The sequence below is a fragment of the Aethalodelphis obliquidens genome, unplaced genomic scaffold (genome assembly GCF_003676395.1).
Source record: "Aethalodelphis obliquidens isolate GAN/ISIS:26980383/991018 unplaced genomic scaffold, ASM367639v1 scaffold7, whole genome shotgun sequence".
Classification (NCBI taxonomy): Eukaryota; Metazoa; Chordata; class Mammalia; order Artiodactyla; family Delphinidae; genus Aethalodelphis; species Aethalodelphis obliquidens.
Genome location: NW_020837951.1, coordinates 17,617,935 through 17,643,847, shown reverse-complemented (window position 1 = coordinate 17,643,847; position 25,913 = coordinate 17,617,935). Strand labels below are relative to the sequence as shown.

At 46.4% G+C, this 25,913-nt stretch overlaps 1 protein-coding gene across 1 annotated transcript in view; it reads right to left on the bottom strand.

Moving 5' to 3' along the window:
- Positions 1-17,552: 17,552 nt before the first annotated feature.
- The window catches only part of LOC113619765 (astrotactin-2), a 205,622-nt gene continuing 197,261 nt past the window's right edge, over positions 17,553-25,913 (bottom strand). Inside the window, exon 8 of the mRNA XM_027105069.1 lies at positions 17,553-18,380. Coding sequence (XP_026960870.1) covers positions 18,143-18,380 — 238 coding nt within the window. The 3' untranslated portion in view covers positions 17,553-18,142. The remainder of the gene's footprint in view (positions 18,381-25,913) is intronic.

The window sequence follows — 25,913 nt, the reverse complement described above, 5'->3', positions numbered from 1 at the left end:
TGAACGTTATTCTGAGGGTGATGGACAGACATGCACATTTTCAGGGAAAGGGACGTAAGAAACAAATTTAAATTTTGAGGTAGACCGCTTTGTGTAGAACAAGGGTTGTAGGGTAGAACCAGGATGTGCTGAGACCAAATGGGAGGCTGGAGCAGCGGCACAGGTGAGAAATGACCTGGTTGTGATGGGAAATAATGGAGAAAAGCAGCTGGGATCAAGAGAGTTGTAGGAAATAGTAGGATAGCATCGGTGATTATTTTGATATTGATGGCTAGTGGGGAAAAAAAGTGGTATGATTTACTTAGAATGTACACACTTGCCATGGACAACTGGATAATCCAGGATTTTTCAGGGCCAAATGTAGCCAGAAAAGGTATAAAGGCCATGAGGGGTCAAATCAGTAGCAATTCATTTTTCCTAGAAAGGGAGAACTGAGTGCTAGGATATGCGTCATGACAGACAAGGATGGCTGCATGAGTTGTTTTAACAGCTTAAATCCACAGAAAACTGCCCAGAGAGTTCCCCAGATTAGCTTCCTCACAGAGTAAAGAACTTTTTGTCCATAGTTCATGATGTCCCTGAGTTCTACTGAAGCTAGTGTTAGCAGAACGCCTTAGGAACTGCGGCGTTCTCAGCACAGTGGTCCAATCCCTTTTTCTAGATCCGTGGCACTCAAACTTTCACATGCATCAGAATCCCCGGAAAGGCTTGTTAATATTTCTGGGCCCCACTCCAGAGCTTCTGATTCAGTAGTGCTGGAGTAGGGCCCAAGAATGTGCATTTCTGAAAACTTTCCATGAGACACGTTGCTGCTGATCAAGGGGCCACACTTTGAGAATCACAGATCCAATCTCTCAACTGTCCGTATACTCACACACCTACTCTGCTAGGTGACGAGGATTCTAAATGGATAAAATAAACACCACATGGCCCCTGCTCTCAGGGAGTTCCCGGTCTATTGGTAAAGACATGAGAGTGGAAACACATGTTTTCTAATGTCAAAGGCCAAGACTGAGAGGGACTCAGGCTTGAGGATAAGAATGTGATGTGATGATCAAATGGAGCTTCGAACATGAGGACCAAGGACGGAGAGAAGGGGGCTCCAGGCAGAGGGAGGAGCCTGGATAAGAGAATGCTGGTGGGAGAACGCACGGTGAGGAATCTGAGGCAGAATATTGTCAACACGTGAGCAATCAGAGGAGCTGGGGCTGGAGAAGAACCCAGAAGGCTTCTTCGAGGAGCCTTGAGATGAGCCTTGAAGAATGAGTAAGGCTTTAGGAAAGAGAAGGAAGGGTATGCTGGCTGAGAAAACCTCAGGTTCCTCTGACTCCAGGGACCCTATACTGTCTCCCTCATTTCCTCTTCCTTCTTCAATGTATGAGGGAGCACACAGATGTTGTCCTTTGACCAAAGTTAGTCTAGGAGGCGGGGTCCTCCCCTGTGGCTCCTACCAGGAACCTGTCTGGGCTTTGCAAGGAAAAGCAGCAGCTCATTCTCCTCAATACATTTGCACTGAACAAACACATTCCTTTCCAGGATTAAAAACATACCGAGGTAACACAGACCACGTGTAGGACAAGAAGTAACCAGACATCTCATTTTCTCCAATTCCTGTACAGACACAGTGTGTCCATCCATCCATTCATCTGTACACACACACACACACACACACACACACACACACACACTCTCTCTCTCTCTCTCTCTCTCGCGCGCGCGCGCGCTCTCTCTCTCTCTCTCTCTCTCTCTCTCTCTCTCTCTCTCCAAGCACAGGCCAGGGGGCAGAATTCCCAAGGACCAATTTCAAAACCTCTTCCCAAGGAGCCAAGGAGAAAACTTAGTTTCCAGACATTTAGTGCACCATTCAGACCCATACCCAAAACCTTGCTATTCTCTTCCACTAGGGGAATAGCTTTCTGTCGAGCCGTTACTGATTTTTCTCTGTGTTGATACTTTACAAATATTTTCCATGAAGCTCCCTGCCAAATGCTTTCATCTCAAACATCTGCAGTTCTCCTGTAACTCATGTTAACACATACGAAGCATCGGTTATTGGGACTCCATTCACCTGTAAATTTGTCTCAGAGCCTGAGATTTGGAAATAGGCTTACCTCTCAAGGATACAGCTGCCCAAAGTTTTAGATTCCGCCTTCCTTGCAAGGCTTGTCTTTTGCTCCCATCCCCGCCACCACCTACCCACCACTCACTTTATGCTCCAGCCAAACTGAACTTCCTTTGGTTACTGTAAAGTGCCGTGTCCTGTTAGATCTGAGCTTCGGACTCAGGCTCTGCTCTTTACCCGGAACACTCTCCCTTAACTGCACAGAGCTCACTGCTATTCATTCCTTAGGTCTCAGCTTAGATAAGTGTATTACTAATTAGTATTATAGCTTACACTGACTGCAGGCTCCCTGCATGCCCGACACGGAGCTAAGTACTATGTATGCACTCACTTATTTAGCACACACATAGTCTGTTGAAATAGATACAATTATCAGCAGTCTCATTTTATACAGGAGGAAATTGAGGCAAGAACTTTTAACTAACTTTCCCAAGGTCTTAAGACCATTAAGGGGTGAAATCTGGGTTTGAACCCCCAACATAACTATGCCTAATGATGCTCCTGGAAGCCTTCTCCAAGCTCAACCCAGCCTGGCAGACCTGTGAGTCCCCTCCAGCCCCTATTTCCTCCCAAACTGCCTCAACCATACTACACCAGTTGTCCATTTACTTCTTCCATTTCTCCAAACACACAAGCTGCTTCCCGTTCAACCTGTATCTCCTGGCTCACCACAGGTCTTCTGGGGTTGTTTGAGGAAGACATGAATAAATATGGAGAGAGCCTGAGTTAGGTGCCATTCATGAAGAAAACACGTGTTAACCCAGTTAGTGATACAAACTCCAGGCTGTAACTAAACCAATGGAGAAAACAAAAATTTTCAGCACTTCGGTGAAGTGTGCTAACACAAAAATTATATTACCAACCTTTTTCATTTTTTCATTAAAAAAGGCGCCCTGAAGACCTCCAATTGCTCGGACTTAACCAAGACAAGCATGTGGTTAGAGACAGAAACATGATTTTAAAAAATGATCAGTAATTCCAACACTTAGCACAGCTCAATTGCCTGCATTAGAATAGAGTCAAGTATGGAAAATCAAGTAGAAGCGTACGCTTGAAGTGTTGATGGCAGGTGGGAACTGGGCAAACAGAAGGACATCTGAGCATCTGAGAAGGGACTGTTATAACCAAGACTAGCCCACCCGCCCAGGCCATCTAGTGAGTTTCAGTTGGAAGATGGGTCTCAGCCCTCAGAGGCTCAGATGTGAGGGAGTGCCAAGCTTCTGTGCCTCAGGCCGGGGCAGGTTCTGCAATCTGGACCTCCAGCTGGCAGCAAGGGGAATGAGCTGGCTTCCTGGACTGACCTGCCTTCCCTCTCTTGACATCCTCAGGTTCCCAATGAAACGGTTGCCGGTTATCAGGTAGTTAACAGACCTGATGACTGACTGGACGTGTGGGCTTCGACTCCTCATTGTGTGAACAGGATATCCCAGACATCTGACCTCCTGACCATCACCTGTCTAGGTCAGTTGGAAATTTGGTTCTATTCTTCTCAATTTTCACAGGTATTCTAATAAAGCCACACACTCTCCTTTTCCTTACCACCCGGAGGTGGCCATGCTCCCCCTCTTCCTTTCTTCTGCTCTCTGCTTCTCTTTTTTTTGTTTTTTTTTTAACATCTTTACTGGGGTATAATTGCTTTACAATGGTGTGTTAGTTTCTGCTTTATAACAAAGTGAATCAGTTATACATATGCTCCCATATCTCTTCCCTCTTGCGTCTCCCTCCTTCCTGCTTCTCTTTTTGAGCTTCTTATCCTAAGGCAATTGGTCAGAAGGAAGCTGCAAACCAAAAGATAACAGGCTATCCTGCTACCAGAATGATACATAAAAATCCCACTGCACTTATGCTACAGACCAGACTCCATTGACGGCCCAGATCGCTCTGCGTGATCTAGCCTGCCACCGTCCAACACAGTAGCCACTAGCCACATGTGGCTACTGAGCATTTGAAACATGGTGAGTTTGAATTGAGACGTGCCACAAGTGGAACATACACATTGGATTTTAGTGACTTTGCACCAGAAAAATAAATAATTTTGATAATTGTTTCTATTAATCACATGTTGAAAGGATAATATCTTGAATATTTTGCATTAAATAAAACATACACATCTTCCTTGAGTTATGATGTGGTTACGTCCTATAAACCCATCATCAGTTGAAAATGTCATCATAAGTTGAAGATGCATTTAATACACCTAACCTACCAAACATCACAGCTTAGCCGAGCCTACCTTAAATGTGATTAGAACAGATACATTAGCCTACAGGTGGGCAGAATCATCTAACACAAAGCCTATTTTATAATAAAGTGTTGAATATCTCACGTAATTGATTGAATGCTGTACTGAAAGTGGGAAGCAGAATGATTGCGTCCAGAATGATTATGAGTGTATTGGTTGTTTTCCCTTATGATCGTGTGGCTGACTGGGAACTGCGGCTTCTACTGCCCAACATCACGAGAGAGGATCAGACCACATATCGCTAGCCCAGTAGAAGATCAACATTCAAAACGTGAAGTATCATTTCTACTGAATGTCTATCACTTTGGCACCATCATAAAGTCGAAAAATCGTAAGTCGGGGACCATCTGCATTATTAAATTTAATTTCACTCATTTCTTTTGAACTTTTTTAATGTGGCTACTAGAAATTTTAAAATCACGTGCATGACTGACACTATATTTCTATTGGGTGTCACTGATCTAACGAATACTTAATATTCAGCCTCAATTCTTGCTGCTCTTCCTACCACAATCCATGCTCCAGGTACACTGAACGCCTCCCAGGCCTTCTAGCCTTGAATGTCCTCTATCTCTACCCAGTCCTTATTTAGCTGGAACATTTTTTCAGTTCATTTACTTTTACTCATCCTTTGGGCCAGAGTTCAAATATTATTTACTTGGAGTAGTGTGGTGCGTGTTCAGCCTTTCAAATTTGGGTTTAAGGGCCTCTCTCTGCAACCTCACAACCCCCTCTGTTTCAGTCTATCGCAGCACTTGCCAGGCTGTGGTGACTAACTCTGTCCCTCCAGCCTGTAAGCAACAAGAGTGAAGGAACTGCTACTATAGCTGGTACATATTAGGTGTTCAAGAAATACTTAAGGGATGAATGAAGGACACCTAATCAGATCATACTGCCTCAAGAGCACCCAACACCCTGCAACAGGGATCAGCAAACTACAGCCCCAGGACAAATATAGCCTGCCACCTATTTTTGTAAATATTTTTTGGGGGGGAACACAGCTATGCTCATTCACTGACATACCATCTATGTCTACTTTTTGTTTTTTGCGGTACACGGGCCTCTCACTGTTGTGGCCTCTCCCGCTGCGGAGCACAGGCTCCGGACGCGCAGGCTCAGCGGCCATGGCTCATGGGCCCAGCCGCTCCGCGGCATGTGGGATCTTCCCGGACCGAGGCACGAACCCGCGTCCCCTGCGTCGGCAGGCGGACTCTCAACCACTGCGCCACCAGGGAAGCCCTACTTTTGAAGTAGAGGTAAGTAGTTGCAACAGAGATCATACGGCCTACAAAGCTTAAAATACTCACTGCAGGACCCTTTAAAGAAAGTTCGCTGAACCCAACCCTATCAAACAATGCCCAGCTCTTCAGGACACATCACGGCTTACCTGTCCAGCCTTATCTGACGGTGCTCCACCTACAATACCTCTCTGTTTCAGGTGTGTTCAACTACTGGCAGTGCCAGTAACCTCCCACACTGGTGTCCCTCCATTCCATCTCCAGGACACACTGAAGCTCTCAACATTCCCATATATATAAATATATATATGCGTTGTGTGTGTGTATGTATATATAAACACATGTATACTGCAATTATAATTATATATTATAAAAATGAGTATATATTCACTTCTAAGTCTTTCTCCTCTAGACTGTGAACCACTCAAGAGAGGGAACAACACATTCATTCAGCACTATGTATTAAGCACCCAACATGTTTCAGGAGCTAGAGACAGAGTGGTCATGATGTTCATGGCACTTATAACCAGTGGGATGGGCAGTGAGCCCACTCCCCCTCAACTCTGTCCCCATTGTCCGACCCAGGGCCAGGCATGTTGTAGTCGCCCAGCACGTGTTTGAGTGAATGAATGAATGTCTCCCCCCAGAATCACACTTTTATCTTTACACAATGCTATCAACATTGAAGTGAAATTAGGAGTCAGACCTGTTTCTATGCCCTGCTTTGACAGGCAGGCGGACATGAAATAATGGTTCAGAACATAGATCTTGGAGGCAAACTTCCTGGGCTTGAATCTTGGCTCTGCCACTGGCTCTCTGTGGGATCTTGGGTCAGCTGCTAGAACCTGGTGTGATTCGTTCTCCTCGTCTATAAAGTGGGGATTAAAAAACAAAGCCATTTTGCAGAAATGCCATGTAGATTCGATAACGAATACTGTGTATGCAGAATGCACAGACCAGTGCTTGGCCCATAGTAGGTGCTTTGTAAGTGTCATCTTTCATTATTATCATTGTCACTGCTGCTGTCATCACTGCCTAAGCAGGGGCATGTGACAACTTTAGGGGCTTCATTGGTCACATGGGGACAGTGATATCTGTTCTGCCCACTTTGCTGTGGGAGTCTGATTAGAGACAACAGTGAAAGGGCTTCATAACCTGTAAAGTGCTCTCCAGATGACAGCCATGGGGACGATTATCTCCCAGATGTGTGGGCCATGCCATCACGGGCACATCTGCAAGGAGCAGACATCTGTAGGCCTGGTATTCCATCATCTCAGCCTCTGCCTCCTTTTCCCTCCTGCTCTAGTTCCTGCCCTCACAAAGTCCTTTCTCCCACCCAGGGGCAGCTTGCCAGTTCCAGGGTTGGAGCAAGAAGAATATCATTCCTCTGTTCTCTGCCCAACGTGGAAATTCCATCTCTGTAATTTCCATCATGTTGGAGTTGCAGTGAAGGTCCATTAAGGCTTCTTATGGGAAGAGAGAAGGGTGTGGAGAGAGAGGGGGAATGGGAATCCCTTTCACTGGTATTTTTACTAGAACCCCTGGATTAAATCTTTCCATCCAGTCACCAAAGCCCTCAGTGGGTCATGGCTACTGCTAGAATGTGATTTTTTAAAAACAGACCAACAGCAAAAGAATGCTTCATTGAATTGAAGCACACAAACATTGCGATTTTTTTCCCCAACCTTTTTTCCCTCTTTGCTTTCCGAAATACACCACCATCTAGGTTAGTTCTCAAAGCAGTTTTGGATTTAAGGCTGAGACTGCTTTGTAGGGAGTCCCCCAGAGTAAGTCAGTTCTGTTCAATACAAATTTATTTAGCATCAAGGATGCTCCAGGCACCGTGCGGGGCCTCAGAGGCCCCGACGTGAACGAAGCACTGCCCAGCTGTTGAAGGTCACACAGCCTGGAGGGGCGACAGTCATAAAACCCAGAGGTCTCTGAACTGCTGTGGCAGGGCTAACGTAGATGTGAGCCCTGGCACTTGAGGAATCCAAGAGGAGTGGGCAGGTACCTAGCTTTTGTGTTGCCTGAGCCCAGCACAGGACCAAGCACGTAGTAGGTCCTGCACAGGAATATCATGAATGAATACATGAGCCCTATATCTGAGAGTTCAAGGACGGCTTCCCAAGGAAAACACTCTTGCGTCACGGTTGAATATCCGTGCCAGGGTTCATAGGTTGCAAGCGGCAGCAACAGAATTTGACACGAGGAGAACTCATGAGCATCTGGGGGAGCCTGGTCCACAGGTTTCCACCTGTGCAGAAAAGAAGGCTGGAGAACAAGACTTGAAAGAGCTAGAAAGCCAGGTGGGGTCAGGGGTCAGGGGTCAGGGGCTCAGCAGCAGGAAGAGCTCAAAAATCTCGTCCAGGCTCCACGGCTAACCCTGCACTGTTCCTCTCGTGCCTCACTCTGCTCAAGACTCAGAGTCCTGAGAGTGAGGCTCTAGCTGGCACCTCTGCCTGGCTTAGGAGAGGAATCATCAGTAGCGGGAGAATATAACACTGCAATTTACGTTCCACCAAGACCATACCCAGTGGGGTGGTTCCCACCCTTTCCTTCCAAAAAAATCAGGGTGTTGCTGAGAAGGAGTAACTGTGGCTGAACAGCCAAAAAAGACATTGCAACTACCTAACAGACTCAGGCAGACGAATAAAGACGGCCAGAGTAGGCACACTCTCACAGAAGCAGGATGAGGAAAGTTACGGAGGTCTGGAAAAATAAGGAATGGGCAAGGAATTTCAAGCAACTTGGTGTTACTTACATATAAGGCATGAGACAAAAAGTAATGGTACGAATGGGGCACAACATGGTGATGCTTAAACATGAAATTGCACCGTGGAGTGACTGGGATAATGAAGGTAGGCTAGGGAATGCCACTCTTGCCTGTGTCCCTGCTGCCTGGAAATATTACGTTGTTTTTGCCCAGCGTCAAGGACTGCAGCGTGTTCTGTAACTGTTACAGCCCACTGATACTGGGACAAATAGATTAAACAAGTCCAAATACCATTAACCCAATTACAGATGTGCTGAGCGGGCTCTGAGCTTGACCCGTCCCCAGCTGGAAGTTTCACTTGAACACTTAAAAGGAACGAGGGCAAACAATTCTCATCGGAGACCCATGCCCCAAGCCCCCAACCAACTAAGGAAACCTCTGCTGTCCAATAATCATCCTTTATTCTGTTTTTGTTTGCTGATTTTGTATTTAGCACAAGACCCAGTTTCTTATGTAACAGGTCGTGTGGTTGGGGGAGACGCTCTTTCTCCCTGAAGTTAGGTTTTCCTGGAACTAACAGTGATGCCAAAGGAACGAGCAAGTGAAAACTAAAGCAAAAGCAAACCACAGGCCTTTCTTGAGCACCTACTGTGTGCCCAGCTCTATGCCAGGCCCTTTCTTATTTACAATGTGTTCCCTACAATGTCCCAGTGAGGTAGGTGAATCTGGTGATTCCTGTTTTTCTGGTGAGAAAGTCTAGCTTCAGGTCTATACAATTCCCACGCTTGGTGAAGCTGGAATTTAAATCCAAGTTTGCCTGACTCTAAAGACCCCTATTGATTCCCCAGAATGACTCTATCCCTTAACACCTCTTTCTGTAGTTATTTACCCCTCATCACAGAGACTTGAATCTCAACCTGGTTGACTCTCAATTTGTACCTGTCTAGTTATGGGAAGGTAAGCACCTCATACGGAGACAAAACCAGCCTCCCTGGGCAAACCTCTGGTCCCTACTCTATTCTCTTAAGCCCCAACAGAAGAGTCCATTCCTCCAGCTGCACGCCTACTATTACAATATCTAAAGATGAGATTGGGACTCTGAATTCTCTGTGTAAGCTCACAGACTCTTTGTGCTGTGGTTGCAAAGGTTCTTGGAAATCATCTAGACCTGTGGTTCTTAAACATGGCATGCATCGAAGTCAGCCTGGCTCATGTAAAAATACAGATTCCCAGGGCTCTCCCAAGATTTACTCGATTGGAATCTCAACAAGTGGGGACTAAAAACCTGTATTTCTCCTAAGCTCTCAGGCTATTTGGACGTTTCAATCCAATTCTCCAAATTATATTACGTGGGAGATCAAGATGCGAAGAGGGGAAGACATTTGCCCACGGCCACGCAGCCCACGAGTCACATTTTACTTTCCAAGCAGGCAGGGCCAGCCCTGCTGATCCCCTCGCACAGCCCCTCTCAACCCCGGCTCTTGCTCCGCCCATGGAAGGCTGTGCGTTGACTGTGGAGTTTGAATAGCTTGCAAGCAAGTGAAGAAACTACGTCATCCCCGATCATAAAACCTGGTGAGCCGCAACCAGGCTGGTATTTGGACTACAGAACTGCCTGGGGAGGCCGGCCTGACTTGGCACTGGCCTTGCCTCCTGAACAGAGGTAAGGCTTTCTTCCTTGCCCCTCCCCACCTGCCCAGACGTCAGGAAAGAGGATGGGCCTGAGGTTACCAAGGGGTCAGAAGAGCACTGGAGATAAAATCGGAAAATTCCACCCTCGATTCTGTCAGCTGCATGACCTGGTACAGGTACTTCTTCCTTTCTGGCCCTCAGTCTTCCCATTTATAGAATGGGAGCATTGGCCTCTGGTGTGGTTATGAGAACAGAGCTGCAGAGTCACCACGTCTTAAGTTAGACTGCATCCCAGCTCCTTACCCACGGTGTGACCCAGGCCCATCCCCTAACCTCCCTGAACCTCAGGACGTGTTCTGTAAAATGGGGATGTTGGTAGCCATGTCATGGGGGGTGTGTGGCAACTAAATGAGATAGTGCAACTAATGCACTTGCACAGACCCTGGCCCTGGAAAGTGCTCAACAAATGGTAATTACTGCTCTTGTTGTTATCGAAATTTGTCATTTCTCACCTGAATCCCCAAGAGGCCAGCCTCTCTGGCCCAGGGGGAGGGTGCTGGGGCCTTACATTTGAACACACTTCAGCTCCTATACAGAGGTCTTCCGGCCACCCAGTGGCTCCTCGGCAACTCCACCAAAGGAAGTCTTGGCATACCCCAAAGGGGATGGCTGGCTCTGGGGTCAGAAGTAAGAGGCCCAAAGACCTGTTCTGGCCTGGAGATCCTGTGTGACCACAAATCCAGCCTCAGTTTCCTTGTCTAAGAAGTACAGATCGGGACTTCCCTGGTGGTCCAGTGGTTAAGACTCCGAGCTTCCACTGCAGGGGGCATGGGTTTGATCCCTGGTCGGGGAACTAAGATCCCGCATGCCGTGGACAATAAATAAATAATAAAATTAAAAGTCCAGATCTTCTAGCCCTATCCTAGAAGACTCACATAAAAATGGCTTCAAGACTAGGTAGAGCTGCATTAGCACATATCTTCTGAGCACCTGCCCTGTGGTTTGACCAGTCCTGGGCACAGAAGACATAAAACATGGTCTGACCCAGGAGTTCACACGTTAGGAGAAAACAGAATCCTAGAGACATAATTAGAACTCAGTGGACTAAGTAGAAACATCACAGAAGTATGGAGATTGTGAGAAGCAAAAGGAGGAGCCCCTGTTCTGGATTTGGGGGCCATGGTCAGAGCAGCTTTCTTGGAATAAGTAACACTTCTCCTCTGGGGGTTTGACTTGTAAACAACTGTATCCTCTACAAATACATTCTCCATTTCCAGCGTGGGCCCTGAGGGCTTGAGAACCTAGAATATTAGAGCCGAATGTTCGTCAGTGAAGTGCTATTCTTACCAATGTGTTTATGAAAAGACACCAAAGGCAAGACTGGGGAGAAACTAGCCCGGGGTCCCCTTGCCTGTTAGCGTTGGAGCTGGGTCCAGAACTGAATTCTTACAATTTGGGGCACCCGCTGACAACCTCTCTCTCTCTCTCTCTCTCTCTCTCTCTCTCTCACACACACACACACACACACACACACGTACACACACACACGTACACACACGCTCGTCCAGCAGAGCACACCTGTGGGCCCTCGCCCTCTCCTCCTGCCAACTCCTGTAAAACAGGAAAACAGAGCAGCTTGGCTTCAGCTGTAACATGTACAAATACACGCAGCAAAGTTTCCAAAGGGATACGAAGAGTGAGGGACAGTGGGCGCCTTTCAGGGTCTGGCAGGTTTACGGGCAGACGCCAATTAAAAAGCACACCCCACACAGAGCCCATGGGTTTTGGATGGCTGCGACCTTCTTTCCAGAACCATCCTGTGAGGCACTGATGGTGCAGATTGGAAGGGCCACTGTTCTCAAGGGGTCCTGGGCATTCACGTGCTTCCCAGGATCCTCCCTCAGGATCCCCTCATTCTAGGCATCAAGCTCGATTTTGCTGGATGAACATATACTTTGCTCTGAACTAGGCCCAGTGAGAGGCTCTAAGGTACAGAGAGAATCCTGCCCAGTCCACGCACTTGCATTCCTCATGGTCCTATGGGGGACAGTGACACTGAGTGAGGAAAACACTGGAATGGAGGCAGGGAATCCTCGCCATAAGACCCCAGAGGAAAGAGTTACCAACTCGCTCTGGCAGAGGCAAAAGGCCTCAGGGAGACAGTGAAAGACGTTTCAGCTGGAGATGCCCAAGCTGGAAGGGCATTGCTAAGAGGGGGATCAGAATATGCAAAGGCTAAGAAGGAAGGTGTGAGAGGGCATTTCTGGGGATTTTTCAATGTGGCTGCAGAGTAGGGTGTTGAGTACAAGAATGACAACAACAACTAACACTTACATAGTACTCGTTACATGCCAAGTACTATTCTAAATATCTGACATATGTGGACTCAGTTAATCCTCACTCTAACCTTATGAGGGGTGCTACTATTTCCCTCAATTGGACAGAGGAGAAAACCAAGGCATGGAGAGGTTGTCGCTTGTCCAAGGCTGTCGGACTCTTAGCAACCAGTGGCTGTATGACCACGAGTGGGACTGGGATTGTTTCTAGGGCACTAGAGTTGGCTGGGGATCCAGGATCTATAGCCCTGCTGGGACCTTAAGCTCGTCTAGACTGGCCAAATGGAGCCATTCATTCTGCCACTGTCAACCTCAAAGGGAGGTAGTGAAGAATAAAGGGAGAGAGAGGTGAAAATGTTCTTTATGCCTGAGTCATCATCTAATATACTTCCTCAGGTCCATGGCACATATATATTCCCCACTATGGTGGGGGCATACGGAGAACCAAGGCCCACAGAGAGGGAATGGCTTGCTCAAGGTCACCCGGCTGCTCTACTACACAGGCGAGACTAGAGCCCAGAGCCCCCCCGCCCCCACCTCAGAAGGCAACAGAGTTGTTCTAACAGTAGTTAAAATTCTGGGGTCAGATGATACCTGGATTGAAATTTTGGTTCTGCCACTTACTAGCTGCCTGAGACCAGGGAGTTTCTTTAATCCTCTAAGGTTCAATTCCTTCATCTATAAAATGGGGTGATAATTTATATATCACAGAGTTGTTGTAAGAAGTATATGAAAGATATACGTAAAGAATCCGGCATATGGTAAGCAATCAATCAATTAAATGATAATGGTGATAAGGATAGTGATGGTGATGGCGATGATGATGATGATGGTGGTGGTGGTGGAGGAGGAGGAGTGGGAGGGGGAAGCAGAGAGAAAGAGGAGGAGATGATGAAGAATCCAGCACTCTTTTCATAAGTTCAGTACTTAACTCCTCCACAAGATTCTTTGCTGGCTTTATATAGTCCCTCACTAGGGGATGTTTGGAACTCATAACGCATTTGTGCAGAGTGACACACGGTTCCATGCATGGCTTCCACATAAAGCTAAATTATATTCTTGGCTCTCTTACCTTCCAATGACTATATTTGCATGATTCAAATCCTGCCTCATCCATGCACTGTCCACTGAGCCCAAGTGGATTTGTCATCCACTTCATGTCCCACGTTCTGCCCAGTCTAACGCTCAGACACCAGAGAAGAAAGGGAAGACCCAAGTCCCTGGGCCTCTTAGTTAGCAAGTCTTGTTGACTCACCTCAGATCCAGCCTCACCACTGCAATGGCCCTAGCTCAGGCATTCTCTTCTCCTTCCTAAACAACACTTATCTAGTCTACCCTACCCTACCCTACCCTACCCTACCCTACCCTACCCTACTCTATGCTGTCTAGTGCCACTGGCTCTCTCCCTTCTCCCCAGTCTCCTACTTTGCAACCAGAAGCATGTTTTCAAAATGCTTATCTGCCTATGTCACACTCCTGCTTTCAATCTAATGCCTTCTAATGCCTGGTGTGCTCTATACTGCCAACTTCTCCAAACACACCCTCCCCTCTCAGCCCACACCAACTGCTCACCATCCCTCAATCATGGCACACTCAGAAATATGCTGGTCTCTCTGCCCATAATGCCCCTTCTCTTCCACTCTACTCACTGAACTTATACATCCTTTGACTGTAAAGGCTTTCCTGGTGACTGGCTTCTTGATGCAGAGTTAATCTCACCCATCCCCTCTCATGTAAATAAGCCACTGTAATAACTATTTATTGAGAGCCTTATTCTCAAGGCTTTATATACATTATCTAATTTAATCTTCCCAACAGTACTTTGAGGTAGTGCATTCATCCCCTTTATAGATGAAGAAAGTGAGGCTTAGAGAAGTTAAGTTAACATCAGCTAACCTGAGCCTCTTAATTAGCAAGACCTGTTGAGTTTGCTTTATATATTTCTCTCAGGGTCCAGCCCTCCCTCACCATAATCTGAGTAGTTAAACTCAGATTGCCTTGATTCCAAAATGTCTGATTTTATCACACTGTATTTAGTTAGCTAAGTTCTGGGAGTTTCTTAAGGGCAGGATCTGGGTCCTGCTCATCTTAGTACCCCAAACCTGGAAATTAGTACTCAAGCATTGGTTGGAAGTTAGAGGGACTTAGTTTCTGACTTAAGATGGAGAAGGGGGGCATTTCACCCATTTGCCCTAGCAGGTAGTAAGCACAGCACTCACCAGTTTGAAATACTTAAAGTCAGTCCAGGTTTAGATCTCAGGATCTCAACATCACGAATTGCTAACTACAGGATTTGAAGCAGGTTACCCAACCTGTCTAAACCTCACTTTCTTTAATTGGAAAAATGGTAACCACACTAGCACGTGGCTAGTGTTTTGCATGTTTTGCACGTGGTTAAATGTGATAAGTATGTCCAGTCACTGCGAGGAGAACTCCCCAAATGGTAGCTATCAGCACTTGTCCGTGAAACGCGCTCTCCATCGTGAAACCTGCCTAGAGAAGACACTTCTTGACCATACAGAGGATGGGAGTCATGTAGAGGCGATTTCCTGTGCGCCCCTAACACACACCTCTGTGTGTTCACGACTCCTCTATTCAGTGGTGGAAACCATATGGAGAGTCCCATCTTTGCCAGCAGAGTGAGACAAGAGCTTCCCTGGCATTTGTTGTGGCAGTGCATGAATCAATCTGTCTGTGCAGAGGACAGTGCGCTGGACCCAGAAGCTTCATTTGTACCTCAAGAATTTTTCTTTTTCCAATGAAACAGCTTAACAAATACTGGTTTAACTTCCTTGCCTGCGATGGCAAGGCTCCCCCCGCCACACACACACCTGTCTCTCCACGCTTCTCAATCCCACTCCTGAGGGCCTTATGGTGGCTGGGAAGGGCAGGAGGCTCCACAGTGCCAGGAAAAGCAGGCTGAAACCAGGGAGGGGCGTGGATGGGAGAACGAGCTGGGCACAGCCTGATGGTGGATATTCGCAGGGGCCAGCCACCTTTGGCAAACTGGGCAGCTATCCAGAGGCCACAGCCATCTGTGAGAGCCTCAGAGAAAAGCACATACTTCTCGGGGCTCTTGCTATTGTGTTAAGTTCCACCACCGTAGCCACTGCTCTCTGAGTTAAACTTTTGATACTATTTACAACCCATATACCTCACAGGGATGCTAGTCATTAATTCCTGCTCTTAATCAGAGTCCTCTATGACTTTCGCAGACAGTTTCCTACTTATCTCTTCAAGATTAATAACATTACGCATATTGTCTATTAGGAGGAAAAAAAGGCCCTACTCTATATCGCGCTGGGTGCGTTATAGTTGCTATCACACTCAAGCCTCACAATAACGCCACGGGGACAGACTATCATTTACCTCATTTTGTTGATGGGGACACTGGGGTTCAGACATCAAATTACTCATCCAAGGGCAATAGCTGCTGAATAGCAGCAGATGCAGATTCAAACTTAATCAGGCTCAGACCACAGCCCCAGCGCACTGGGGAATTGAACTTTATGCAACTGTTGAGCTAAACTGTTCCTCAGGTTGTGTCAACACAGGGGAAAGCTATAGCAATGGGGTGACTCGGTAAAGGCCTGGGACCTAGGGCTCCAGAAATGGTACACATGACAGCAATTTAGAGTAGGGCCTGGCATGTGGCAATACTGCAGACTGAATGTTTGTGCACTCCCCAAATTCATATGTTGGAACCTAATCCCCATTGTGATGGTATTCAAAGGTGGAGCCTTTAAGATATGATTAGGTCATGAGGGTGGAGCCCTCATAAATGGGATCAGTGCTCTTATGAAGGAGACCCCAGAGAGATCCCTCTCCCCTTCCACCACGTGAGGACCCAGCAAGAAGACGGCTGCCTATGAACTCACCAGCTCTCACCAGACACCAAATCTGCTGATGCCTTGATCTTGGACTTGCCAGCCTCCAGAACTGTGAAAAACAAATTTGTATTGTTTGTAAATCACCTAATCTATGATGTTCTTTTATACCATAACTGACTAAGATAGGCAAGAACTCTATTCCTTTTCTTTTCATCCTCCTTTTTTTGAAAGACGTTTATTCTTCTCTGACTGTACTATACTTGGAAGGGTAGTCATGAACACTGTAGTGGGAATTTATTCATCTAAATTCCACCTTCATACTTACAGAAATGTAAATCCAATAATAGTAAAATTTCTTAAAAGAGCACCTTTGAGCTTAGATTGTTGGAGGTTGAGCAGATCTTTAGGCACCTGAGTCGTTTGGAAGGATCTCCTTCTGCTTTATTTCTCCATGGGGATTATTACGGTCCTTTGGTGGGAACTCAGCACGTAGGTTTTGGGGGAGGGGATTATGGACCTCATCAGCACTCGTCAAAACCGAGAAATACGCTTATTTTCAACTGCTTTTATTCTACTGATATTCAGCATTTTCCCCTCTGAATTCCCATTGCGCCCTTCACTCTAACAGGTGTCGTCCCCGCGTCATGAAACACCTGACCTACATCCCATTTCCTCCAGCAAGCTAGCATCTCTGAGCTACTGCCAGGAAGTTAAGGACATATACAGCCTCTTTGTATTCATTCCCCTCCCCGGGAACACAACGGAAGTAAACAATTACCATTTAAAAGTAGACTTAATGGTGGAAGGTTTCCCTCATTACCTCAGATCCAAACTGCCGTCACTTCTGGAAAAGGACAGCAGTCACCGTCTTCAAAGCCTTTTCCGGTCCGACCTCCATTCTGGCGCTGGAATGGTTTTTCTTAAAGAGCAAGTTGACTCCTCTGCTAACGTTCCGCAGTGGTTTTCAGTTAGTTCAAATACTGTCAAACTTTTTGTCCACGGCTTCTAATGCTCTGCCTAGCTCCCAGCCTTACCTCTTGCTTCTTCCTACTTTGATCTCTAGTCTCAATGAAAGTGCTTGCAGCCCTCGAAGGAGTATACTTTCTCTTATCTCTGGGCTTTTATTCACAGTGTCCCACCTGCCTGGAGCAAATCCCATTCTCCTCCCCCCATCTTTTGGGCATAGGCATCACTTTTTCAGAACCCCTCCAGGCTGTCTCACGACCCAGCAATGAGCTCAGAGAACCTCCATTCTTCCCCTACCACAGCCTGAAATAACTGGCTACCTCTATAATTTCCATTGGACTGTATACTCCCTGAGGAGAGGGAACATCTCTGTCTTTAGTGGCGTGCCTAGTGTACAGGAGAGAACAAATAAATACCTGTTGAGTGAACAGACGGAAGTCCCCCATCAGTAAGAAACAGCACCCGAGCAGAAAGAGAGACAATAGGAATTTTTAATGCATGGAGAGCCCTGCAGGGACTCTGGGCAGACCCACAGGCAGCAGGAAGAGGCAGGGGTCCTGCAGACTCAAACGTGTCCGAAAAACAAAGTCCTAGAGACCCAAGCTTCCTCACTGCAACGATCCTCGGGGATGCCCTCCTGCTGCTCAAGAGGTCCAGTTGTCTCTCCATAGGTCTCCTGCTGGGGTCCACGGCAGGAAGGAAGCTGAGTGCAGCAGGAGGGAGGAAGAAGGGGAAAGGCCTCTTGGTCTCCACCTGAAAGCTCCTGCCTCGGGACTGACCACCATCCAGAAGAAAGTGTTTAAAAAGGAGAGACTGTGATAGAGTCAAATAAGATCTTAGAAAAAAATAAAAGATAGGGGGAAATGAATAATTCCAGGGGTTACAAAGTTCTCTGTCGGCTATCCACAAGAGAAAGAGTTTGCTTTGGCCTTGCTGGCAAGCCGCATCCGCCAGGCCCGTCCTCAGCTGTCCCCCAGCCCACCCAGGCCCCAGGATCCACGAGAGCACCGCTCCCCCTCCCATGGAGAGTCTCTGTGCTCATGGAGGGCAGCACCCTCCCTCACCGGCCCTTGGACTCCCCATACGTGTTTCGGGCCATGGACACCATCTTCTCCTCGCATGTGATTTTGGTGTCCTTGAGGACGCTGTACCACACCATACCCACAGGCCGGACCTCCTCGCTGCGGCAGAAAAGGTAGGGCACGGTGTCCACGCGGCTCTGGATATAGGCGCTTCGGAGGAGGCTGGAACAGTGGCTGCTCACCTTCTCCAGACGCCGCAGGATCAGGTGGGCCTTCCTGGAAGACAGAGGAGGCGGTAATGACGGAAGGGGCCTAGATCGAGCATCAGGCCTTTGAGGGGGGTGAGTAAATGTCAGCAGACAGATGAGGACTTCTTGTCCCAACAGTTCCCTAGCTGTGCCTGACTTGAATGTGGTACTTTGAACGCCTGTTCAAGATTCCCTTGGAACTTGTCCTCTTTAACTGTGCAATGTGTAAAAAGTAGAAGAGCGGTATAACCTTTGACCTAACGCTTTCACTTCTGAGATACAAGCGTTCCAAGGTAAGCAGCCTGAGGACTCTGACCAAGTAAGTGTAAATTATCATAACAATGATAAATGACAACAAGAACAACAACTAAAACGTATGAACACCATGAGCTAGATGCTGGTAAGTACTTTACATACATTTAAAAATTTCTGTATAATCTTCACAACAGCCCTGAAAATATTGTTATTTCCACATATAGTCAATGGCCATGGAGCCCAGGTTCAGAGAGGTGACACTACTTGACCAAGGTCAAACATCAGGTTGACCATTGAGTTGGGCATTTGGATCTAGGCCTGAACACCCACCAAGTCCCCCTCTGTCCGCTTTCTTACTTTTCTAATTCTCTCATACTCTTTTCTCATAGTCAGAATAAAATCTTGTCCTCTGTGCTTCTAAATTCATGAAAGCCTTTATATGCATATACCCAAATCAGAACTTCTCTATTTCATTTTTCTTATCTCTAAAATAGTGATGGTGGCCTAACTGGCTGTGAGATTAACTAAGACAAATGCCCAAAGGCTGGCCCTGAGAAAGCTCCCATTAATGGTAGCTTCTATTATAGAGAATTGCTGTGATGGTGTCTCAGGGTCAAGGTCATACTGGACACTAGTCTCAGCAAGAAGCGCCCTGGACTGTGGGGGTCATCATTAGGCACTTATCTAGAGCTCTTTCTGTAGCACCAGACAGCGGATCCTCGGGGAGACCCGAGGGCTGCAGAGGAAATGAAAGCAAGCGTCTTTGCGATCACCTAGTCCGAGGCTTCTCAACGGAAGTGCCACTGACAGGCAGGCTGGATAATCCTCTGCTGTGGGGACAGCCTTGCAGGACATTTAGCAGCATCCCCAGGCCTCTGCCTCCAAGATACCAGTAGCACCCGCAGCCCCAGGCATGACAATAAAATTGCCTCCAGACATCGCCAGATGTCCTCTGGGGACCAAAATCACCCCATTTGAGGACCAGAGACTTAGTCTGACCTAATCTCATTAAAGACGTGGAAACTGAGGAGGCTTAGAGAGGGAGAGGAATGACCTTTTCGCGGGTCATACCATAAGTCAGCTTTGCTGTCCAGGTGTCCATCTCCTCGTGGAATCCATTTTTCTCTACACCTCAGCATCCTCAAGATGCCTAGGGATCCTGAGGGGCTAAATGAGAGGCTCTCTCCTGCTGTCCTCTCCATGCCCCTCTGAGACCCCAGGAGGGAGGGCGTTTTACGACAACAGACCCCACAAATGGGAGACTGTTTTAGGCACCTGCGAGGCGGCTGGGAAAGGGCTGGGCTTATGCGTGTAGCTTTTGTGGGCACGATTTATGAGGTGCCTTTCAAAAAGTCCTCTTTGTATAGTTCACCACTTGGGTGGAATATTTCCTGAGGTGCCAAGAATTCATAGCTTCATAATCACACTCGAGTTACACTCGACCCACAGGCCTCTTTCACCTCTGGCAGGCGCCTCCGCAGGGGGAGCCCAAGGAGCTTACTCTCAGCCCTCCTTGTTTCAGTTCCTGCTCTGTTCCTTAGCAGCTCGGTGTCCTCGGGAACTTTACTTAACGTCTCCAAACCTGTTTCTTCACTTGACAAATGGGGCAGTTGAGAAGTTAAAGGAGACAGAGTAATTGGTTGCTCCTTTACAGAGCATTTATTATACGGCAGAGCTCCCGATTCAGTAGGAAAAGACAGACAGATGTAAAATTGCAACACCCGTGGCAAAAGCAATGATAAAAGAAGGCGTGGGAGCTGTGGGAAACAGAGGACAGTGCCTAGGTAGGATTGGGAAATCCAAGAAGACTTCCTGTAGAAGGGGAACTTGTGCTGAGCCTCATTAATGAGTAAGGTTTAGGTAAAGAAGAGGGCACAGGCATAACAGGAAGCCTAGGTAAAGGCACAGAGAGAAGGGATTTCATGGTGAAATACGGTGTGCAAGTGGGCTCACAGTGGGAAACGGGAGAAGTGGCAGGAGCCCAGCCACTGGAGCTTAGAAGCTGGGGCATTTGTTGTATAGAGTAATGGTGTACCACACAGGTTCTAGAGCCTGGTTGCTCAGGTTCAAATGCTGCCTCAGCCACTTACTAGCTCTGTGATATTGAGGAAACTGTTTACCCAGCTATGCCTCAGTTTCCTTATCCATAAAATGGGAATAATGACTACATCTATCACAAAGGTCGTTTTAAAAATAAAAAAGAAACATTAATGAGTCTGTCATACAGAGTGAAGTAAGTCAGAAAGAGAAAAACAAATACTGTATGTTAACACATATATATGGAATCTAAAAAAAAAAAAAAAATGTTTATGAAGAACCTAGGGGCAGAACAGGAATAAAGACACAGAGGTAGAGAATGGACTTGAGGACACGGGGAGGGGGAAGCGTAAGCTGGGACGAAGTGAGAGAGTGGCATGGACATATATACACTACCAAATGTAAAATAGATAGCTAGTGGGAAGCAGCCGCATAGCACAGGGAGATCAGCTTGGTGCTTTGTGACCACCTAGACGGGTGGGATAGGGAGGGTGGGAGGGAGACGCAAGAGGGAGGGGATATGGGGATATATGTGTACGAATAGCTGATTCACTTTGTTATAAAGCAGAAACTAACACACCATTGTAAAGCAATTATACTCCAATAAAGATGTTTAAAAAAACAAAACATTAATGAATCTGTAGTAAGCCCTCAATAGGGGTAAGTGGGGGGTTACTGAAGACTTTCAAGCAACAAAGTAGCAGGTTCAGAGACAAACTGCTTAAAAACGTTTGTAGCTGCACTGAGGAGAATGAAACCTGGGGAGGTCAAGACCAGCAGCGAGAACCACGAACAGACACAGCCAGGTGTCACGTGTTTCCTATCACTGCACTTAGGGGTGCTAGCTTGTTTCTCCTCTTGCTTTTAAAAAGCTACTTATTCTTTCTATTTCCTTATTTACAAAAAGGGAATAACATTTGCCCACCTCATGGAGTTGAAGCGAGGATGAAATAAGTTAATAAGTGTAAAACTCTCTTAGAAAAGTAGTTGGCACACACTAAGCCCCTGATACATGTCAGAAAGTACCTCACCATCACCACCACCTCCACCATCAGGATCTGTGTACTGGTTTAAGCTTTGAGCACTTATGTAAGTTAGTGGCAGGAGACAGACAGACAGAAATAGTAACAGCCTCTAATTTAGGGGGAGAGTTCTGGGTTGGAAAACATGCTGGGTGCTATGGGAATATATAAAGTGGGCACCCAATCATTAGTTTGGGGGCTCCGAGAAATCTTGCCAGGGGACATAACATCTGAGCTAGGTCTTCAATGATGAAACAAATTTTTCAGGTAGATGGGAAGGCAGAGGAGATAGCTCATCCAAAGTTGGGCTAAAGAGGGCATAAAGCATCAGTCTTTTGAAATGCTGAAGTGCACAGAATGGGTGAGAGACAAGTCAGTTTGGTAGAGATCAGCCCATCCAGACTCTTTTGAGCCATGGTAAAGTATTCTATTTTTTGGGTGATGGAGAGTCATTGTCTGATTAAGTCATAAATACAAGATGAGGTTGGGAAGGACAAGTTCTCCAACATGACCAAATGCTTTGTCTCCAAGGGCCCAGCTATTTCCAAAGAGAGGATCTTGGAACTCAACTGGACCACGCCTTTGTATGGATGGGGAAACTAAGGTTTGAAATTGGAAAATAATTTGCCTAAAGGAACACCCTAAGTTAGTAACAAAGGCAAAGCTAGAACCTGGGCCCCTAAGTATACGGAGCTAAGATGAAATACTTGGCTCTGGAGACCCAGATTCAAGTCCTAGTTCTATAACTCAGCTATGTGGGTCATGAGCAAGCTCTTCACACTAACTCTTAGTTACTGCAAAGTCAAATGGGAATAACAATGTTTCTGGAAGATGAGATAACCTGGGTAATTTGCTTAGCTCTCAGTAAACGTTAGCCAAGATTCAAAGTAGTATTTTATAGTAGATAGGACATAAGACTCCAGAGCCCCTTAGGGCAAGCCACTTCTTCTCCGTGAGCCTCAGTTTCCTCATTTGTAAAATGGGGACAGAGACCATTATTTTGCAGTGCCGCTGCTAGGCTGGAATGAAGTTACCGCCATAGGCATCTAGCACAGGAATTTGCATATAATACGCACTAAACCAATGTCAGTTTGCCTAACTGTCCCCTGCTCTTTCTCCACTGTACGCTAGGCCTCAGCACCCTGGTTTGCGATGAGACAACAAAGGCAGAAGAACTCAGAAGGTGAAGCCATGAAGAGAAGGGTTGGAGGTGCTCAAAGGCCGAGGAGGGGGACATGGGTGAGAGACAAAAGGTGAGAGTGCTAGGTGATAAATTGTAGGCAATGGAGATTCACAAACCAAAGGCCAGGCATGCCCCAAGATTTGCCTGGAGGGGGAAATCGCAGGTCAGAAGGACCACTTTTCTCAAATACCAGAAATGAAATCTTCCTCCTTGGAGACAAGACCCAGGCCTGGTGGGATAGGAAGTCAGAGGTAAAGGAGGGACAGCACACATTCATTTATCACGGTCCCAGAAGGCAAGATTGAGACAGGAATGGCTTGTGAAGGAGTCAGCAGCTAGACTCAGATGCCGCTTCTTCGGGGAACTGTAGAACCTTGGAGTGACCATTCTCTTCCCATCACCATTACCCGATCCACTGTTGACACAGTTATCGGACACAGACCTAATTCTAACGGGGCCTTGGAATGGAGAAAAAGAGGACAGACAGTAAGGAAACATCCCCATTGGCCTCTCTCCCTCCTGTCTGTCTCCTGAGCTGAGCTTAAAAGTCTCTGTGTTAGCCGACCTCAAGCTTAATGAGAGTCAAGGGCATGGTGTAGTTGCAAAAAACTGGAACACAGGGCTTCCCTGGTGGCGCAGTGGTTGAGAGTCCGCCTGCCGATGCAGGGGACACGGGTTCGTGCCCCGGTCTGGGAGGATCCCATATGCCGCAGAGCGGCTGGGCCCGTGAGCCATGGCCGCTGGGCCTGCGCGTCCGGAGCCTGTGCTCCGCAATGGGAGAGGCCACAACAGTGAGTCCCGCGTACTGCAAAAAATAAATAAATAAAAAACCAAAACAAACAAAAAAACTGGAACACAACCTCTGGAAGTTGAGAGGGCAGATTAAGGGAAATAATGACTTCCATTTACGCTGCCCTTGTCAGGCCACATCTGGAGAGCCCCACTCACTTTGGTAAGAGGGACATGTGCAAACTGCAGCCAGATCATGATGCTGAAGGTTGTCTCAAAAGCAAGTCTTCTGTGGAAGTGCTGGAAGCAGGAATCAAGTGTCACTGAAGCGGGGATTTAGGAAGATGGGTATGTTGTTCTAGTAACTGAAAACAAGAGGGGGAAACCCTGAGGGTCAGGGATGATAATGACTACAGGTGACTGAGGACCGACTATGTGCCAGAAACCTAGGCAACATCATCTTAAGTGTAATCCTCACTGCAATTCTAGAGTGCATACTTTAGTCCCAGTCTTCAGGTGGTAAAAGTAAGCCTCAGGCTGGTCATACGATTTGACTAGGGTTAACAGAGTAAGAACAGCATCTCAGATCGCTTCAGCAAAGCACCTAAGTGTTAACAAACCACTCAAAAACTAACAGAAGGCACACACACATGCAATAAAAAACCTTAAAACTAAAATCTTCTAAATGTAGATGGGGTCTTTCTATACCTCCAGTGGGTTCCCCTTCACTGGAGATGATCGAGTCGAGCATGCCTTAGAAAAGAGTCTGTCTTAGTCTGTTTGGGCTGCTATAACAAAATACCATAGACTAGGGAGCTTACAAACAACAGAAATATCTTTCTCATATCCTGGAGTCTGGGAAATCTGGGATCTCGGCAGCGGCAGATTTGGTGTGGTGGTTGGTGAACCACATCCTGGTTCACAGAAGGCACTTTTTCACTGTCCCCTCACATGGCAGAAGGGACAAAAGACCTCTCTGAGGCCTCTTTTATGAGAGCACTAATCCCATTTATTAGGGCACCACTCCTATGACCTAATCAGTTCCTAAAGACCCCTTCTCCAAATTACATCACCTTGGGCATTAGGTTTGCAATACTGTATATGAACTTTGCAACGGCACCAACATTCAGACCACAGCAGAATCTAACGGTAGTGGGAGCTGGAGCAGATCTCTGTTGCTTTTGTTTGTTTGTTTGTTTTTAATCTAAGAGGAATTAGGGGCTTGATTCACAGAGAAATACCATCTGACGAGCAGTTCACAAGAGAACATGCTGTGACAACTGTCATAGCATCGGGTTCCTGAGATGAGAGGAGCACATTCACTGAGATTCTATTCATGCTTCAAAGCCACGCTAAAATTTCATCGTCAGGAGGTCTTCCAGATCTTCCCAGCTACCCTAAGTCACGTGTTCCTCTTTGTTGCTGAAGCATTTCATTTCTCTGTTGAGATTCATACTATATTATCTGTTAGTTGTGCACATATTTTGGGATGCAATGTGTTATATTGGATAGGACACTAGTTTGACATCAGAAGACAATACTTTGAATCTGAGCTCTGACACTTACTAGTTGTGTAACTTTGAACAATTTACTTAACTCCACTGATTCTCTGTTACTTCGTCTTCAAAATTAATTGTTCAGGAGATGAAATGAGATAAAAATGACTGAGCCAAAATAAATGTTCAACTAATATTTCCCACCTTCTTCTTGGACAGTATATAGTTCCCCTGGTATCTAGCTCCTCCTGATTGTGCAAGGAGAAGGGATTAATAATTTTCAGTCCTTAGCTTTCAAAATACAGCACTTTTCTAGCAGAGGTTTATAAAGGGAATGAAATAACACAGGAGCATCACGTGGATCTAAGGAAGTAATCGGGCAAGTGGGCAAAATGTTTACCCAGATTTGTTTATAATAGAAAAGAAGTTGGAAGAAATCTAGTTGGTCTTTAGCAGAGGACTAAATTAATATGTGATGCATTCATATAATTAACTGGCTAAAAGACCCTTCAAAAAGACAACGTATTTACACATGCATCCACAGGAAAAGATTTGTACATGTGTGTAAATAGGCAGAAAACAGAACAAAATGTATGTACTTCTTAAACATAGCAGAGTTGATGGAAATGGAACTGTGGTCTGTAGATGTCAATGTATCCTTAAGTCTGTACCCGTTTCCCTACTCATAAGCATATCCATGTCACATCCATATCGATATCTGGAGAAGTACGTGCACACTTAATTTTATCTCTGGGTGGGGATTAGGGGTTCAGGGGTACAACATTTTTGCTTGCCATTTTATATATATATATATATATATATATCTGTCTCATTTACAT